Source organism: Ylistrum balloti, unplaced genomic scaffold (assembly GCF_031769215.1).
Source record: "Ylistrum balloti isolate Yb309-2 unplaced genomic scaffold, AGI_CSIRO_Ybal_v1 Utg370204, whole genome shotgun sequence".
Lineage (NCBI taxonomy): Eukaryota > Metazoa > Mollusca > Bivalvia > Pectinida > Pectinidae > Ylistrum > Ylistrum balloti.
Genome location: NW_026782177.1, coordinates 1380972 through 1400406, shown reverse-complemented (window position 1 = coordinate 1400406; position 19435 = coordinate 1380972). Strand labels below are relative to the sequence as shown.

At 34.0% G+C, this 19435-nt stretch overlaps 2 protein-coding genes across 2 annotated transcripts in view; one reads left to right on the top strand and one right to left on the bottom strand.

Annotated features, from left to right (window-relative positions):
• LOC132551509 (inositol 1,4,5-triphosphate receptor associated 1-like) overlaps positions 1-2697 on the top strand; it is a 75713-nt gene extending 73016 nt beyond the window's left edge. Inside the window, exon 17 of the mRNA XM_060215661.1 lies at positions 391-2697. Coding sequence (XP_060071644.1) covers positions 391-589 — 199 coding nt within the window. The 3' untranslated portion in view covers positions 590-2697. The remainder of the gene's footprint in view (positions 1-390) is intronic.
• Positions 2698-5469: 2772 nt separating this feature from the next.
• On the bottom strand, positions 5470-10687 carry LOC132551514 (wee1-like protein kinase 1-A). Its single transcript, XM_060215666.1, has 8 exons — positions 10057-10687; positions 8407-8464; positions 8030-8199; positions 7636-7757; positions 7063-7317; positions 6606-6859; positions 6159-6304; positions 5470-6013 (listed from the first exon to the last, which is right to left on the bottom strand). Exons 1-8 carry the CDS (start codon positions 10662-10664, stop codon positions 5887-5889), a joined length of 1740 nt encoding a protein of 579 aa, XP_060071649.1. The 5' UTR covers positions 10665-10687; the 3' UTR covers positions 5470-5886.
• Between the last annotated feature and the right edge of the window lie 8748 nt (positions 10688-19435).

The following is a 19435-nucleotide window of genomic DNA, read 5'->3' as shown; positions in this document are numbered from 1 at the left end:
ATGACTCATTATCTGAAAATTTACAATTTATTTAACTCAATGAGTAATGCTGCTGCCTGCAGTGCTTAGGCAATTGATTCTGGAATGAAGTTCTGTAAATCTAAACATTCAAGTTTGCATGATTATGTAATACTTTACATTAACTTTTTGTTTTTTGTAACATGTAGTCTTTGCAAAATTATTCCAAGTTTGACTGTTCGCAATTTTTGCAACCTCAGACAGACAGTAGATATGGGCATATATTACAATTTGGAGTTTCATGACTTTTGTTATCAAAATAGATTCACACATAAAACTAGATACATGGTACATTACACCGAGACATACTGATTTATAAATAGATGATCAGTCTCAGTTTTACATTGACTGTAACATAATTTTATTTTGTAGGGCATTCAAGGAGGTTGTAATGGAGAAAATATGGGATATGGTGCCAGAGTGGGAGATTGCAGGCAAGCGGTTGAGGATGACACTAGCAGGTCTTGTCTTCTTCATGGCACTGTGTAGCATTATCATGTCCTTCCTGCCAATAGGTCAAGCCATCCAGGTGTTTCCTGATTACAGACACATGGACCACCCACCTCTCTGATGCCTGTTCTTATTCTAAGTTAGAAACATCATATTTGTTATGTTTTGGTATTTATACATAAGGTAATTTACAGTTGCTTATTTGCGTCAGAAAGTCATTTTTTTAGTGTTTATGTAGTTCATCCATCTTGATAGTGTTACCAGTGTTTTAGTTTTTAATTGGATCAGTAATATAAAATAGTTTGTGACAATATCGCTTTCATTATGAATCAAGGATTTTCATGAAAGAATTAAAATGGCTTATTTATTTGTTCTTATTCAGGTAATTTACTATGAACTGTTTGATGAGAAATGTCTTTGGAGGAATTGATTAATGTGTGAATTTCATAGTATTTTTTGGATGTGGGAGATACGTTAGAATATGTCTGTGTAATTTTAGCTCATTTGAAAATTAGAATGACATGTGACAGAAAATTGTGACTTCCCTATTTTGCCATACCTCTAACTGGTAAGGCCATTTGGAGGTTTGTTCCCATTTCAAATGGATCAGTTTCTAGGTTCTTAGAAAGAAGATTGGTCTCAGCAAGCCATACAGCAAAATAAATATTTTTTTATTTAGCTTTTCAAGTTCTTCTTTATCTAACTTGGACAAATACTGAGTTATTTCCCCTTGATCAGGGCAACCAGCCAATCTTTTCCTGTTCAGGTTTGTTTGAACACATAACATCATTTTGATTATCTAGAGAAAAACTATTTCCTTGATTTTGAAATAATGTAAAAATTTATTTTAGATTCATCTTAAAACAGACACATTAGATTCATTTCAAAGATACATTATGAAAATGTTATATTGAACTTGTAGTGTTATTCTGAACAAAACTTTAACATGTCTGTGATTTTTGTTTTGTTTTTAAAATCCACTGTCTGTTTATGACTCATTCCTCTCGAATTCTTTGAAGTGCAATTGCAAAAAGAAATCTAAATAAGTATTGTACAAAACAATAAATGATATTCATGTATTAGTTATGTATTATAGTTAAATGTGTTCTTACTATTTCCTGTCCTATTTTATCACTCATCTTATCATCTAGCAGTGTGCTTAAACACTTTTGTCCTAAAACGTAGCGTCCTCGAATTCCATTTTAACATATCTAATTACAGATAAACATGCTTAATGAATCAGAAGAAAATCGTTTATATACTTTTCCTGTCATAGCTATGTACTTGCAATTCAACATATCATATATTTAAAAAAGAAGCTTCTATGATTAGAATATTTGGTAATAGCATGTTTTGAAAGTTATTTGGTGATTCACATTGTATGTTTTTTCATCAATACTGTGATACTTTGCAAAAAATATATTAATTTATGCATACATGTATTCAATAATTGTGTTTTCTTAATAAATAGATGTTATGTATGATTTTTGCCACATGATAGTCATGTGACAGTGCTGTGATTGATTGCTGTGTATAGTATTACACAGAGAATGTAAACCAGTTTGAGAATTTAATGGTGTTAATGAGAAATGCTGTAGATGTAATATATGCAATAGCTTTTCAGTTTGTATTATTAAGTTACTGTGTGCAATAATGTAACATACTGGTATCTTTTAAGTATACTGGTTGGTTTAGCCATGTGCTATGAATTTGATGAAAAATACTAACGTACATCGTAAATTTACCTTGCCAAATTACCTCCCTTTACCAAAATATGTATATTTGATCTTCAACTGTTCAGAGTTGTGTTCATCATTTTCAATTTGTTTGATACTCCATGTAATACACGTCATGTGAAAATTTCATTTAAGTTTGTAGTTACCAGATATTTCCATTCAAGTATGAAGAACAACTTTCACAGCATGCATTAATGTTTAGTATTTCCAAGATCTCCTAATACAATGACCCATTCTATAGTACACACTCAACCTCAAGCTGAACAAAAATGCCTTTGTTACTGTACCATCAAGGGAGGTAACCTGGTACCTAGAATAAGAATCCTGGTCACACACATTCAATAGCAGTTCAGTTATCTCACACTGTAAATCTTAGTATATATATTTCTGCAGTAACAGAGAGTTTTCTGTTTTAATCAAATAGCTATATTTTATGTAACGCCATAGATTAATCAGTTATTATTTGAGACAATAAAAATTTGTTTTGAAGAGATGTGCAAGTCTTGTGCTTTTTATGTCAGGTTACAAAATGAAAATGAAAAAAAAACAAAAACAAAAAACACCACACACACACAAACAGCAAGAAAGAAGCAAAAGCACAAAAAAATATTTTAAAAGTTAACTTAGATGTGAAAGGAAAGATACAAAGATCAAGTTTTGATGGTAAATCAGTCATATGCAAATTTGATTACAATACTTATTTGATAAAATGTGTTGCCTGTAAGTAATCAAGATAGATTTTTCCTCAGTAGAGGGCTAATAAAATCTCTTTAAGATGCAAACATTGTAACAGAATGTCAGCACATGACGAAGATAAATTTCCAACATGCTTTTTCTTTCCCATTTATGATTTTGGTAATGCTGCATAACAAGATGTTTATGAGCCAAAACTATTGGTTGATAACATAACATCACTCAGAAATGGTCAACTATCCAGAGAAAAAATCTTCCTGATTTATCTTGGAAATTATTGCTCTTCCCCCACTGATGCGTTCTAGACCAAAGGAAATTTTCTCTAGTGTATGGTTCCCACCCTGTAATCCTCTGTCCCTTGAAGTTCAACAAACCTGATTTTTTAAATGATTGCCTTCCCCATGCGATATTCCAGACCCAAGTCTAGATGAAATTCACACAGGCATTATGGATTGCTAAAAAACAAGGGAATGCAGAACCCATAAGAAGTGTTGATATACTTTCCAAGGTTAGAGACGCATAAAAATAAGTAGTGAGATTTTTCTGTCTCGTGAATAAGAACTTCCTTTGATATTTATTCAGGTATATAATTTCATGGTCCTGCATACCAATGACCCTGCATTTCTCACCTGGTATTCAATGCTTTTCTGAATTACTTTTATCATTTCACATCTTTGACAGTCTTGGTAAATATGAATTTTTTTGATAATTTTAACAGATTTAACTCCTCTGATCTTGAATATGGTTCAAAGAGATTTGTTTTTCCACATTTTGACATTTCAACACAGAAACAAGCCAAATAATGATTCTAGGCTAATCAAGAAATTGTGTGAATGTTTTAATAAAATTGACCCCTATGGCCTCGGGTAAAGGTGTAGGTTATTTCTTTTTTGCAACCTTTGTTCGGTTTCATCAAAGGAACCAGCCAGCTAAATATTATTAGATGTTATTTTAGGTCTTTTAGTTATTAAGAGGTTGTTGCAAGTTTGACAAATTTGACCTCTGACCTTGAATATAGTACAAAGCCATTTCTTTTCATAAACTTTTTCAGGGTCATCTCACCTGAGATACAGATGAGGGATGCAGCAACTTATCATAAGCTCATTTGGCCATGCAGACCAAACAAGCTGAAAACGTGCAAGAGAAAATACCACATTTTAACAGTGATGAGTTAAGATTACACCTTCTGTCAGTCACGGAGTGTAATGACGTTCCATCATACAACAAATTCTGTTTTCAATAAAAGACACATCATTTGATTAAATTGGATTAAAATTTTATTTTGTAAAAATTACATTCAGCACCTTGATAATGTTGACAGAAATGACTGCTCCAGTCCATAGAAACTAAATAACAACTTAGAAACAACTTTGCTTGTGGAGGAAAAAATGTTTCCTTTGATACAGATATGAAGTCAAATAATACTATTACATGATAACAATTACAAAATTAATGTACAGCAATAATATTATAATTTATGTACTAAATACTAAAAATTTATAGGAGGATCAATAATAATACTCAAAATGTAAATATTTACAAAACAATTTTCCTTTTTTCTCCACAAGCCAAGCTGTTGAAATTGATTTCCTAACAAGTACATATATATGGTTTTGGTGATTGAGGTTACTGATTACAAACATGAAACAGATAAATCAGACATGCTTTAAAAAAAAAAAAGGAAGGAAAGTTTATTTAAACATTTCTTCATTGAAGGATTATTTTACAGTTTTATTAGAGATGTGAAGCTATAAAAAGACTACATGTGAAAAACTCTACTCTGTACATGTATAAATTTACACATGCAATGATATCATAGAAATTGTTTAGGACATCAAATAAAGTGTACTATACACCTGTCAAAGAATTCAGCAATCTACAGATTTATTTTTGAGTCCAAATAGTTATCTATATTTCTTAATTTGACTTTAAAAATTTGCACACACACCCCTCTTCCCCTTCAAAAAATATTTTACCAAATTCAAAAAGTTGTTTGAATGAAAGTAATTTTGATTAATCTTGTTACAGATGGTAAATACAAATATGTTTTCTGTTCAATAACACAAAGTTCATCATTAATAAATTTTGAATTGTCAAGTATGATCATCTTCACCCTATGAATGTGCATCAAATATGACAACCACACATGCTGATGCCAAAGTAATATTTCCATTCCAAGATTAGGCTAATTTCACATTCTAATAATTTTGATGAACATCATTTAATGATAAAAATGTGAATAGTTTCATAGAACAAATAATGTTCAATCAACTTGCTTGTAATACAAATATATTTCAGGAAAGGCAACAAGTTAAGTGCAAGCATGATATGAGTGAAATAATTTTAACAAATAGAGTGCAAGGCCAGGCAAAATATATATCCTTAAAGGAAAATCTATAATTCCATGTTATGGCAAATGAATGTTTTCCACTTCTTTTGAGAAATAACAGCCAAAAACTATGATTGATGCTATAAAAATGTACCATAGATATATTCCAGCAGGAAAGTTATTTTTATGCTTGGCCAAACACAATGAATCAATAATTTTTTTTAAAAAATGAGAGATTGCAGAAAAAAAGAAACATTCAAAACACAGAATTAAGATAAAACAGTGTATCATTCATTGCTGAAAATTGCAGAATAGAAAAAGATTCTACAGAATTTGTCTAAATTGGGAAAATGCACAAACATGCATCAAACTGCCCCCACCCCCATCCCTGCATCCACTCGGCAATCTTCCTGCCTTCTCTCCAAGCCTGAAAGTCATATCACAATGGTACAGAAGTTACACTTCTTGAGTTTATCATCACATATATCACAAACAGAAGACCTGCTTCAGTCATTAGATTCCATACATTATTGAGTGCACTATAAGAGTTCCTTCCCGACCAGGGCAGCTGTACAGAATTATTCGTATGTACACAGTATATATTAAAGTCTCCATGCAGGATAACTACACAGTATTTTTTGCACTTTTTTTCTTTTCTGATCAGAATGCAGAAAGACTCATACTCCTTTTCATCTTGTTTCCAACCATTCGACTCTTCCTGTTTACATTAGAGGAGAAACTTGCAGGTGTGATTCTGGTTAGACACTGTGTGGCTTCAACAAGTTTCCTGAAACATAACAGATATATATTTAAAATTATGCAAAAAAAAAAAAAATTGAAATCATGCTATTTCTCCAAAAATTTTAACACATTCTTGTATAAAATTGAAAGATAATTATCTAGTATGCCTTGCCACTGAAGATTATGCTTACCTAGACAACATCTGATTTTTGAAGCGTTCTTCATTGAGTTCACGTCGAAGTTGTGCACGTGACTTAGTGGCTTGCGGACACAGGATTGGACTTGAGGCTACAGCTGCTGCACTAGGGCGCTTTACAGGATCAGGGTCCACCATGCTCTGTAAAACAAGTCTTCTGTTGTAGTTTGATGCAAGACTTTACTTTCAACTATTTATTCATTTCTAAACTCAATCTGCATTCTCACTCCAGATCTTGTCTACAAACTTGTTTTACAATTTTGTTTTAGTGACTACCTTGCAAGATTTCACCTTTCATGTCTCAATATAAATATATATAATTTTGTTTCATATTTAAAAAGTTGTTTTAATTTACACAGAATCTGATTTTGTTTAGATTATAAAAAGAGCTATAATCTATTATGCTTAACAAATCTTTACAAAATATGAAAAATTAAACTACCTTGAGGAGTTGGTTAAGCTCTGAAGACAAGTGTGGTAGACTTGGTAGTTGACCCTCACGGATACTATGCCACTGTGGACCATTGCGGGGCAGATTGTGTCCGCCTCCTGCTTCATACATGGTGAGACCCAAAGAAAATACATCACATTTGGACAAGTGATCAAAGTTCTCACTGAGGATTTCTTTTGGGAGGTAGTGACAGTCTCCATCCTCCACGGTTGGGTTGGTCACAGATGTTACATGACCTAAATCACCTGTAAATGACATACAAACTATGAATACAAGGTGTAAACTTGTTATCACAATCACTTCAGTTTAGTACAAGGATTGTCATGATGAAAACAATAGGTTTTTTTTAAACATTGATAGAAATCATCATTTTTACAATTTATCAAAGGATAATCTCAATACTTTTATTAAGTCTCAGTTTAATATGAATTACTCTCTAACTTCTTACCTATTTTGTAGATGATGGCTTCCTCCTCTTCGTCCTCCTCTCCACATGACTCCATGCCACTTTCTGGGGACTGCAGGAACTTGGGATTTCTATGGATGAAGATATTGCCAGGCTTGATGTCCAGGTGCACGAGATTCTGAGAATGAATATACTTGAGGCCAAGGACAGCCTGGTACATAATGGTTTTCAGTTCTGTCTCACTCATCACTCTTCCTGTCCGCTTATCCTCATCAACTACCTCTGCAAGACTGCCACCTGTACCACAAACAAACAAATTTATCATATGTCTAGTACAGTCTTCTATGCTACACATTCAAGACAGTTCAAATTACATTAAATTCCTGAAAAACATTTAAATGAATATGCAATTCATGAAAAGGTTGAATAACACATTTTCTTTGTTTAATCACATAATTATATGAAAACTTTCTTAAAATTTGTCACAATTAGGATAAGGACCATTTCACAAAACCAGTGTTTGTATTCACTGGACTTACACTGCAATTTTGAACTTTAACATGACCAAAGAATCACAAATACTGTACGTTTGCTTTGAAATTATCATTCACTTACCATTGCAGTATTCATTTTGTATATACATGTGGTCTTCCTCTGCCCAGGCAGAGTAGTACCGTACAACATGTTGATGTTTTCCTAGTACTGCATGGGCGTACACCTCATTCATTGCATTCCTCCTGTTCACAACACAAATTTATTTTAGAATACACATTTGAAAAATGAGGATGAAGATATCAAGTAGTTATTGTGATTTTACTTGAAAGAAGACAAAATCCCCTTAAAATCGCAGATCCACTTAAAACTTATACAGGTATCCGAATCATGAATTATATATACCACTAACACAGTAAATTTATGTAACTTTAGTTTATTTTGCATGTACTTTAAAATCCTCAGGTCTATATAGAGCTATTGCAAATTCTAGTGATCTGGCATCACACAAACTTACTCATATACACTTCCTGCTACTGGCATTTTGGACTTTTTGATTGCGTAGGTACAGCCATCTAGTCGATGCACGCATTTGTAGACGCTGCCAAACTCTCCATCACCAAGCTTACATACTTCATGAAACTCTTCATTATACCGTGATGTATTAATCTCATGTAGTGCAATTTTCTGTCAAGACAAGAAGACATTTTTAGAGCATGTTAAGTGTTTTAATTTTCGATGCATTAAACAGTTTCTGTGATTGATGAAAAATTTTATCTGGGTTTGAGAAACTACAATCTAAATTTCCAAATGATCTCTTACATGATTTGGAACATAATCAATGAACATGAAACCAGAAATTATTCTGCCTCTTGTGATACATTGACGACATACCTTTGTTGATGGCATGTCGACTTCAATCTCATCTTCTGTAGAATCATCCAATATGCTTCTGAAATTGAATGAACAAAATGTACAAAATGGAAACAGTTATCAAAATATCATCTCAAATGTCTCTAGACAGAAGTTGATCATCAAGCTGTAAGTAACTGTAGCTTGCTACCTTTTTAGTCCTTTAAACCCTTGTCAACACGTTATCAGATAATGTATGTGGATGTCAAGACTGGGAGACAGTGCAATTACTGTTCTATAATCCTCCAGCATGACATTATGTACTGTAATCTTAGCTCCTTAATCTTCCTTTCTGTCCTGAACAGTTTACTGTACTTTTATCATAAGCTCCAGTCCTGTTAGTAATGTAATTTTCTGTCAGGAATCATGATCTTGACACTTTGCTATAATTGCCCTTTATAATCTCATAATCTAGCTTTAATTTCTATTGAATGTGCTTTTCAACAAATGAAATGTTAAAATTTCAAATTTTTGTAATTATTTTGTGACTGTCATATCCAATGTTTGATGCAAGTTAGCCAAGTAGGAAGCTGATTTTTGTATGGGAATCTTTTGAGCAGTGGAATATATTGATTGAAATTCATTAAATAGGTCATTTAAACAAAATGAAGATGATTTATAGTGTTACTGGCTGATTTGCAAAAAAAATACCAACTTACGATTATGACATGGTATCAATCTAGTAACATCCCTTTATGGTATTTTGATACACTCCAAAATTATGCTTATCAAGAAAATGTGGAAATTGCATTCTCGTTCAGAACACCCTCAGAAAGTCAAGAATGTCTGGGTATGTATAGTTTTTTTTAATTTATATGAAGGAATATGTCCTGTATAAAACACCATATCAATAGATGTTCAATACATTTCATCAACTTAAACTCCTGTTTTCTGTTATCAACAACCTCTGTTCAAACAGTTTTGAATCTTTCGACAAATTTCAATAATATCACACTTTCTGAAATTGTTGTTTTTTGGTGAGGGGTTAAAATAATCACTTTAAACAAAAACCATTGGAACAAAAGTTGTCTATCAAATGTCAAATGTGAGTTTTGTATTGAGTGCGTTCAGTTGTTAAAAACGAAGAAGTCCTTCAAAATTGAGTCAATTTCCAAAGATGTTCCTTACCAACTACAGTATGCATACCATTAGATACTGACCATAATATTTGTTCCTACTGGGCTTATCTTTCGATATTTCAATAAATTCTAACCTTTTCCTAATTCTTTAAATGCCATGTAATGTCTGCAAAAAAAATCATTGAGCAGGACAGTCTTATAAATTCTGGGTCTTTGCAACAAACTTTCACACCAATATACCAACTGTTGAAAAAATTATTACTCCACAATTCAATTCAAAGATTTAAGTGACCATGAATATTACATGATCAACAGCTGTTTAATACATTCTATGCGTCCATTAGCAACATGTATGCAATATCAATACCGATAATTAAACAGCAAAACTACAGACAGAAACGGCCACATGAAACTTTCAAATCTTGTACAGATGAATCATCATTCATGACCGTGACCCCCCCTCCTCCCCCTACCGTGACGTAATATAACGTTATCGTCATATCTAATTTTAGACGAAATTTAAAGTAAATTTACGAAAGTATCTGGTTTTTACCTTTCCATTTGGTTTCTGTTGCGTTTCATGGAGGTATTCACAGTCTGTGGTCTGTTGTTATTTGGTGTGAATGGGTTGAAATTTGCTTCCACGCGATTTTCCGAAGGTGGTGTTAGTCTTTTCCTGTCTTTTGCTATTCGTTCGTCTGTTAATCGACGTCTCCTAGCTTTTTGAAGTAAAGATTTAGGCGTATGTGGTGTATCGAATAATCTAAGAGCACGTAATCTATTGTGTGGTGGTGAGTTAGGACATGGCGATTCAATGGCCGTTCCGGGTGCCGGTACCCTCTGCTCATCGTCGTCGACGTCGCCCTCATTTCCTTCGTCGAGTGTAAACTGAATTGGCGATCGTTTCATACGCCTCATAACACTTCGTGATGACCTTGGACTAGACATTGGTGAGGATGGTAAATCAATTTCAATAAATTCCGATTGCTGTTCGTCAATTCTATCAGACTTATACTGGCAAGGCGAAAACAGATTGCCACACCGCACAAAATCGCCATCACCGGGGCTAAGCTCACCTTCGTCAGAATCATGGTACGTTAAAGTCCTAATAATATTCTCATCCCTCCTCTTTAAGGCCGATCGCCGTCCTTTTGCGAACATGTTTCTTCTTAAAGTCCACCAATGTGTTTTTGTGCGTTGTATATCCCGTGAATGATAACTGTTTACCTGTCACAACTGTAAATATATGAAGACGTAGGCACGCTTCCTGATCTCTTTTGAGATTTGGCGGGTCAGACGATCACATGACCACATCAGCCAATCACAATGCTCGATTCAAATAACATACGTTGTTCACACTCACGGGATTTCACACGCTTATAGCCTGTTTCTGTATTGTAGTAATCTGACAGAGAAATCAGTATTGTATTGTTATAGCCCGATTTCGGCGTCTAAAAGCATCAGGCGGTCCATCGGCGCTATTGAAGTTAATGAGCTACACAGGCTTAATTCGATATGGTACAAATTAACGGATCTGACATTGGTTGCACAGTGAAGAAAGAAAACACATTACGAATTAGCATTGGATAATGTGCAGAAAGCTGATACTTTTTACAAGTTCAAAACATTAAAGTTTATAATCAGACCCATTATCGCCGTCATTTTGTAATTATTGTAGATGTTATTAAAAGGATATTATTGAATACAAACATTTTAATCTATATTCCTTGTTTCTATAAACCGTATTTACCAAAGTGTGCACATTTATTACAGTGGAAGATATAAAAGTTGTTGTGATGAATATCATTAGTGGAAAATCACGGTGGAGATTAGATGTGATATCGTAAGGAATGCGAAATGGGTTAGACGTTTGACCTTTTTAAAATCTGCATGTTAATGGAAATGATTATTTCGAATAAGGAAGTCTGATTTAAAAAAACACGACGAAGTCCGTGGAAAAAATCCTCGTATACTCTATTAGGAACGTGTCTCTATCATACGACCGTGACTCTGTATGTCACAAATATCTAACAATCTTTACACGGACTTCGTTATTCTGTGACCACTAACAATATTCTGTGAAGCTATACATACATTCTGTGCCCTCTTGAACTAAATCATTGGTTATAGTACAATATATACAATTTTTTAGTATAACGAAAATATTTTCCCGAGTGACATCGTCTCTTTGTTCCTTTGTGGTTGGATATCGAGGATTTTGACACAGATCACTTGTAACGATAAATGTTTGGGCGTTTATAATTTAAAGCGGGCACCTGCCCATTTCACTTGCAGCTATGAACTACCTGCTCGACATTTTAATGGTTCAATGACTAATTTCTCTCCGTAAGTTTGTCATATTTTTAACAGAATTATGATAGCTTTGTCAAAGAAAATTACTCGTCGGAGTGTTTTAGGATATAAAATATTTTGAAATCTGATGTGAACTTAGTAATTCTGGCAGAAAATGTTTGCTTTTCATAACGGTTTTCACAACGGTTAAATTATAATTGGGATCGTTATAGTTGAACATCTGCTCTGACCTTTCTCTCCTGGGACCACGTAAATAAAGGGGCACGTGCCCACACAACCAGGTGGGGTGATGACACAGCATCCCAACAGTCACTTGGTGACGTCACCTGACACATTGTAACACCTGTAGGGTGGATTTTCGTAAACACAGGTATCTCATTAGCATAAATATTTTAGGGGGGGGGGGATTCCTTTTGTTGTTGTTTTTTCTTCCTTTTTCTTTTTAAATTATTTACGCTATAAGCAAGGTAGCAATATATATCAAACAAGAAATTTCCTTCCCTTTAAGTTTCGAATATTGTTCAGCCGTCCAGTCATGGCAGAATGTTTTCAAGGTACGAGACCATCCAACCGTAAACACATTTGACATGAGAAAATGTTATAGTTTGTGTAAGCAAACTTGTTCAAATATCGAAAAAAAAAAAAAAAATATTGTTGCGTTCTTGCTTTCAAGACATGTGTTGAATTGAATTTTCAAAAATACATTTATGTTTCATGCACAACGAAAACAAGGTTTAAAAAAGGAGAATCTAGAAAACAGGTATGTTTACAAACAAGAGAAGTGGAACAAGGTTACATTTAAAGCCCTCTATAAAGCTCTCTATATAGGCCCTGTAGTTAATAGTCTTACGATACACACACACACATGAATCAAAAAGTTTATGTAAAACATCAAAACCTTTTTAAACAAAACAAAAATAAAATAAAATAAGTCACCATTTATGTGTCGTATATGCCAGAAGGTGTCAGTTTTATTACGGATTGGCTAAAATCATAGATAATTGTTTTACAAACATTACCAAGCCGATTGTTTTTATAGTGTTACCAATGAAAGGTTTACTGCACGACAACGCTGTAAAATTGTCATTGTAACTTTGTAGACACTTATGACCCATGCCTATTCCTGACATTTGACCTTGACACTTTCACCTTGTTGTAATTGCATGTCCTAATTAGGATATCTCTATACCAACCGTAACGGTGCCTCATATGACGTCACGGAGATTGTGATAGCGCGGATGACGTTTGGCACTCAAGTGACAGTGGCTGTCACGTGACTTGATTTCATCGGATTATCAACGATAAACCTCCGACTGTCTTGTCTTGATTTACCCCCTCCCACGGTCATCACTGTTTCTATCGCACCGATCATGTGATATCCAGCCAAGGTCGGAGCAGGGGTCACGGCCAGGGGTCGCAAAGAAAGGTCAACTCGTTTCGCTGGACCTGTCAGTTTCTTTGATATCAATGGGGAGGAGATTACTTTGTTGTAGTGCAGACGGCCCTGTATTGTATGCAGAGTACCCACTCGAACTACAACTACAATAGCTGACACCGGTATTCCCATTGATATCGGATTACGGATTGGAAATGGTCCGTTATTCAAAATCAAACTCGCCTTGTATTGCCACTTTCAAATTTATGAAGATCGGAAAGATGTTACCGTGTGATATAGATACTCAGTTTACTTATCAAACTATTAACAGAACTTTTATAATCTTTACAAATGAAGTTTTTAATTAATAAAGTTCAAAGTGTTTCGATATGAGCAAATTAATGTCGCTTGATTTTTCAACTCTCGCATGCCAAAGCTGACAAAACAGACATGATTTCTGATTTCACATCGTTCAAAACACGCAATTAAACGGAAACTAATCTCTTCTAGTGGTCAATCTATTCATTTCTTGACCTTTGTGTACAACAACTGCTATTCTGTAGCGGAAGCTCATATTTATTCTCTTCCCAGACAAAACAGAGTCTGAAACTTTAACTTGTATCTTTATACAAAACAACTACAAAACTGGCCCTGTTTAAGTTAAATGCATCTTTCCGAGTCTATACCTAAGATTTTATGTATGGAATATAAAACGTAATGCCATTAGTACGGAAGACAACAGACAGACGGTAAATGCGAGTTGGGGTGGAAAAAATGATTATTTCATTCCATTTCAATTGGAGTCTCTCAGTTGTTGCTACAGATAAAATATCTAATTTACGACTTTCTCGTATTTCCAGAAAACCAAACTTGATTCAGGTCCTTATTAAAGAAATTTACATAATATTTCAATATACACATAACTCTTTAAAGAAAAAAATACCCTCTCACAGCTTTCACAAAACTGAAGTATTCATTATTGCTAATCATTTAAGTAATTAACCTTAACCATGAACGCGATACATGTCATTTAACCAATTTAAACCTCTTCTGTATATCAATTCAGAAATGACACGAGTGTTTCCCCGATTGCAATGAACGCCTTTCTTGCATGATCTAAAGTTGAAAGCTTTACAAGATCGTCATTGTAAATATTTGGAGAAACTGGATACCGTAAAATACGTTTTAAAATTGGCGACATAAACATCGGTTAATCGACGAAGGTACTGAATGTTATTTCAAATCATAATTACTCATTTCTCCATATGGATATATGCATAATTACAATTTAAATGTGAAAATAATTGATTTCCGTTAATTGAAAAGATCTCCCACGGACTTAGATATTCTATATACATGTACCTCTCCGTATAAACAAAACTGATGCCCAAATTTATTCGAATGGTGTCATTTTCTGTGATCTATTTATATCTAGTTTAATTGAAAACTCTTATCCGGGTGCTGAAGCCAAAAGAAACCGTTCCCACGAGTTTTGCACGTTCTCTTTATTAAACATTAATAAACAAAACGTGCGAGACTATCGCGTGATTTTGAAATGCACGTGTTGTTTAGATTCCGTAATGACCTAAGTGTATCAGATTAATTACACCTCATTTTCATTTTCTCTAGACGTGATAACAACCACGGGCTCGATAGAATTCTGTTTACATTTTAATAATATCTAAAAATAAACAGTTTTCTCGAAAACCGAATATCACCTGTTGACAACAGAACCGGCGTTCCTATACCGTAGGGCAAGTATTGAACGTGACGTCACCGTTATAGGGTTTCGGTGTCCGAGGCCAATAACAAAGGTGATACATCCATGTTTTGAACACCTGTAATTGATCAGACGCCCCATCACCTGTTCGATCACCTGAGCGGCTCCTTTGATTAACATATCAACATTTGTAAACATAAAGTGATCAGGGTTTCATAGACCGCTAACAAAGATACTGAAATAACCTGTACATGTATAAACTCTAAACAATATTTGTCATGTGGTTTAAAACACCCGTTAGAGTCAGCTGCAACGTGTACGCGTGGCTAGACAATTAAATCTACTTTTGATTTATAAGTATATTGAGTTTTAACGTTAGAATGAAATAAAATTGAATGGTTCACTGAAGTTTGCTGTCGATATCATTATCTTCCACCTTTCATCTTTCATGGCTGCTTCACAGCTGTCAAGAATTTGTTAAACTATTTTAATATTTTTTTATGTACATATTACGTAAAATACGAACTGAACCATGAATTTAAACGATTTTCGTTACATTCTTAAGTTAAACACGATAGTTTGTTAGTATGTGTCTTTTTTATTTATTTTTTAATTTGTTATCTTATATACGTTTGCCTCTGAAATACAAACAACTCTTGAGTCGAGTCTATCTATCATAAAAAAACAAGAAAATTATGCTTGTTTCTTGTTTTAAATCATCATTTAGTTGCGGTAATAAAATATTTACTACACATGTTTGAATTTAAAACTAGAGATACCAGTATTTAACATAGTTTTATTCCCAGTAAAATTGCTAAGTTGATTAAAAAAAACAAACACTAATTATTTAGAAAAAAAAAGTTTTATTTAAAAGAGATTGGCAAAACTGGTTGTCGCATTGCCTGAGAGACCTATTTTCTGTTTAATCAATTCTTGTCCAATTATTAAATCTAAGAAGTTAAAACACTCCTTGGTTTACGTAACACCTTTTAATGACAATACAAACAAAACGGGTATCACCATGTTTAAATAATAATATTTCTATATTTATTCAGTAATAGTTTCACTCAAGAACATGTTGACAATAGGTTTTCTCTCTTGACCCAGGCCGTTATCAGACGTTTTTACAACCAAGACCCTTATCTTCAGCGATGACATAACAGAGTTCCAGTTGTCGTGGTAAAGTCCATTTGACCAGTCTTTATTTACTTTATTCATACCTAATTAGTAAAGGTCATCATATATTCTTGACCGGAACTTGTCAAACTCACCCGACTGGTTAGCTTAGTGTAGAGATCAGTGATTTCAAAGGGTTGTGTAATTGGTACAATAGCTTTCGCGGGGTGCTAATTGGTTCCACAGAGGTGTGATAAAATAGTGGAAATGATAATAGCGACGAGGATAATAGCGGGTGTTCGTTACAATTCAATAAAGTGACGTATTAATCTTGGACAAATCTGGTCAACAATAGGTTTTTAGTTCCGGTCTTATCTCAAATATCCGAAACAATAAAGGGCCAGTGGTCATTCTGATAATATCCAGCCGATGACCAATCTCAGGGTCGTTCGAGGACGGGTCGGGAAAAAAACCCATCTAAAACCATTAGTCCTTATTTTGAGGTCGTTCAATGTAGTGTTTTTGAAAAAAAGTTATGACAACCCTTTGTTCACACTACTGCTAAAATCAATAAATTTTATCTTAATTTTTTCACAGAAAATTTCACTAAGGTTAATAATCGATGTGATTTTTTTCAATGTTAAAATTACCTTCTGGTGAGGTAAATATTATGTACTTCGGTCTCTGAATAAAGATGGCATTGATAACACAATATGTAAACATTTTGTCAGTTTTCAAATATCCGGCATTTTCGAATTCGAGTAGTAGTCAAAAATGAACATTTGTCTGAATATTGTGAAAAGAATGTACAAACGAAGAGTTCCCTGCAAAGATTTAAATGATTGTTAAAATTAATAGCCATTAAATCGAGTACTGTAACTTTTTACTAAATTTCCAATGAAATTTTATTTTATCGTTATTTTGTTTGTTCATAGACCTCACTATGACAATGGCCCTTCGTTCAATGTTTTAAGATAAAAAAAAAAAAATTGAAGAACACCAGGATTGATTATCAGGTGTTCAGGCTACAGCTCTAAATAGGATGAAGATATAAACACTGATAAAATAGTACATGAAGCCAGGAAGATGTCTTGATAATGATACCCTAAGTTGTATTATTTGACGTCATGTGTGTCCAAACATTACATTTGTTGGACTTTATTTGATTATAGACACCATACAATAGACTTTATGTGTTTGCTATTGAATTATATCCGTGAAATACTGATTTCAATAAGATTTATGGCTATTCCCGATACCGTTACCATGGTAATTAATGACCCACGATGAATCGGTGCATGTCTCGTCTGCACGAGATCGTCGTAACATTTGTTTGTTGTCAGATTTCCTGGAAAATTGGTCTGGGAAGGAGCGAACCGATCATGAAAATGTCTAGAACTAGTCATAGTTGACATATTAGACCATAAATACCGTGGTTTGTTAAAAAATCAACAAAGGCCTTCAGGGGTTCACACATGAAATTGACCAGCGCGAGGATGTCATGGTTACGAATGACACGACAACACGACAGCCAGACAATACCGACTCAATTTTTATTGCATAGATGACAAATATGTGAGCAACATTATCGTATACAAAATCTAATCCTTGGTCCTGCAGTGGTCACTTTCAGACCTGAAGACGTAAGATACAAATAGCCTCAAGCAGGACATTAATCAGCGCGAGACGGCTAAAGTCTCTACACACTTACCTGTAACACCTGGGTAAAATCATTGGCAATCGTTCGGATCAATCATGATCGAAGATCGATTTTTTAACAAAGGATTTCGGATAAAAGGGGCCGACAATACTAGGGGACAAATAGACAAGATAAAGTGGATAGATATATATATTTACTTCAACAATCTTACTCGGCTAATGCAGTTTGCGGATCTTATCGACAATCAAAGAAACACAGGACAAGAAACACACGCCATCATTAGCCGAACATAAAAGTATTTCTATACAGCCACATGTTAAAATTGCGTAATTGAATAGGGATTTATTATGATTTGTTCAATACAAATATAAACTTGGCCACTATTTCATCTTTGAGCGTCACACCACGGACTTGTTTGAAAACAGATTTACAGAATGATAACACAAACGGTTTGCTTCCTAGTGTTAGTAATGTATTTGAATAGTCGAATTTCGGTTTTAGTTACTTTGTAGTTGGCTATAATTTCTGGAACTGAAGAGATGAAGAGAGAGAGACAGACAGACAGAGAGAGGGGGAGGGAGAGAGAGAGAGAGAGAGAGAGAGAGAGAGGGGGGGGGGGAGGGAGAAGAGAGTCTTTTCCTTAATATCCCGAGATTCCAACAGATTCTTTAATCCATTTCAAATTAAAGTTCAAATTCAAATTTGTCTTTTCCTTAATATCCCGAGATTCCAACAGATTCTTTAATCCATTTCAAATTAAAGTTCAAATTCAAATTTTTACTGCTCTATTCTAATTTCATTAGTAACTTCAACACTTGATCTCAATATATATACAAACGTACATTAGCAAAATACTACAATATAAGAGTACACTATATGAATGCTCACTCTCCTCAGTTCTATCACTGTTTTATGAACAGACAAGTTCTTCATGTAGTTCAAAGTTATCAGATGACGCGAACAAAAGCACAAATCCGCGTCCCACTTTATTAACGCATTGATGCGACCAGAGTGGGAAGGATTCATTCCACGAATGTTTAATTCCCCTGAGGTGAGATTATAAAAGCCCATGCCTTTTATTCATTGGAAGGGAGAGAATCCAGCATTTACAACTAAATAGAAGTATTCAGCTCACCATCATACCGAAGATCATGTTGGGATGATCAAATGGCGATTCATATTTAGTTCGTCCGTCAGCTCCCAGTGTCCGTTCGTCCGTCCATTACAATTTTTGTACGCTTTTCATGAAGTAATACCGTTAGTAAAATCAGAGACGTATAAAATGGCCACAAGACGCCATAAAGATGTTTGATATTTGATGTTTTTATGAGCTGTTTAATAGATCTTATAACTAATGCCAAGAATCAATATTGAATTCGTTATTTATGCAGAAAATATATATTGAAAGTGGCCAAAATACACATGTTTATCTTTTATCCAAAATTAAACTTCAATAAAGAAAGAATAAGCATTTAGTAAATTCACACAGGTGACCAGTCGGCCTGCAGGTAAATTGTCAGAAATATGAAACAAACTATAGTTATTATCTGCAGTTGTGGAATATATAATAAAAGGTACTTGTTAAAATCATGTGTAATATTTTTCATTTCATTTCAAAGTGGTCAATTGTTTTGTACCGTCAGATTAATTTTAGATTCACAAATGACAAGAGACATAAAAACTACAAATTGTAATGTGGCATATCACTGCTCCGGAAGTAGAATTCTACAACAACGCCACCTTCTTAC

Coding starts and splice junctions, on each gene's coding strand:
- LOC132551514 (XM_060215666.1), bottom strand. CDS start 10,664: ATGTTCGCAAAAGGACGGCGATCGGCCTTAAAGAGGAGGGATGAGAAT. Junction 6,305..6,605: donor AGCTTAACCAACTCCTCAAG/GTAGTTTAATTT, acceptor CTTGTTTTACAG/AGCATGGTGGACCCTGATCC. Junction 6,014..6,158: donor AAAAATCAGATGTTGTCTAG/GTAAGCATAATC, acceptor GTTATGTTTCAG/GAAACTTGTTGAAGCCACAC.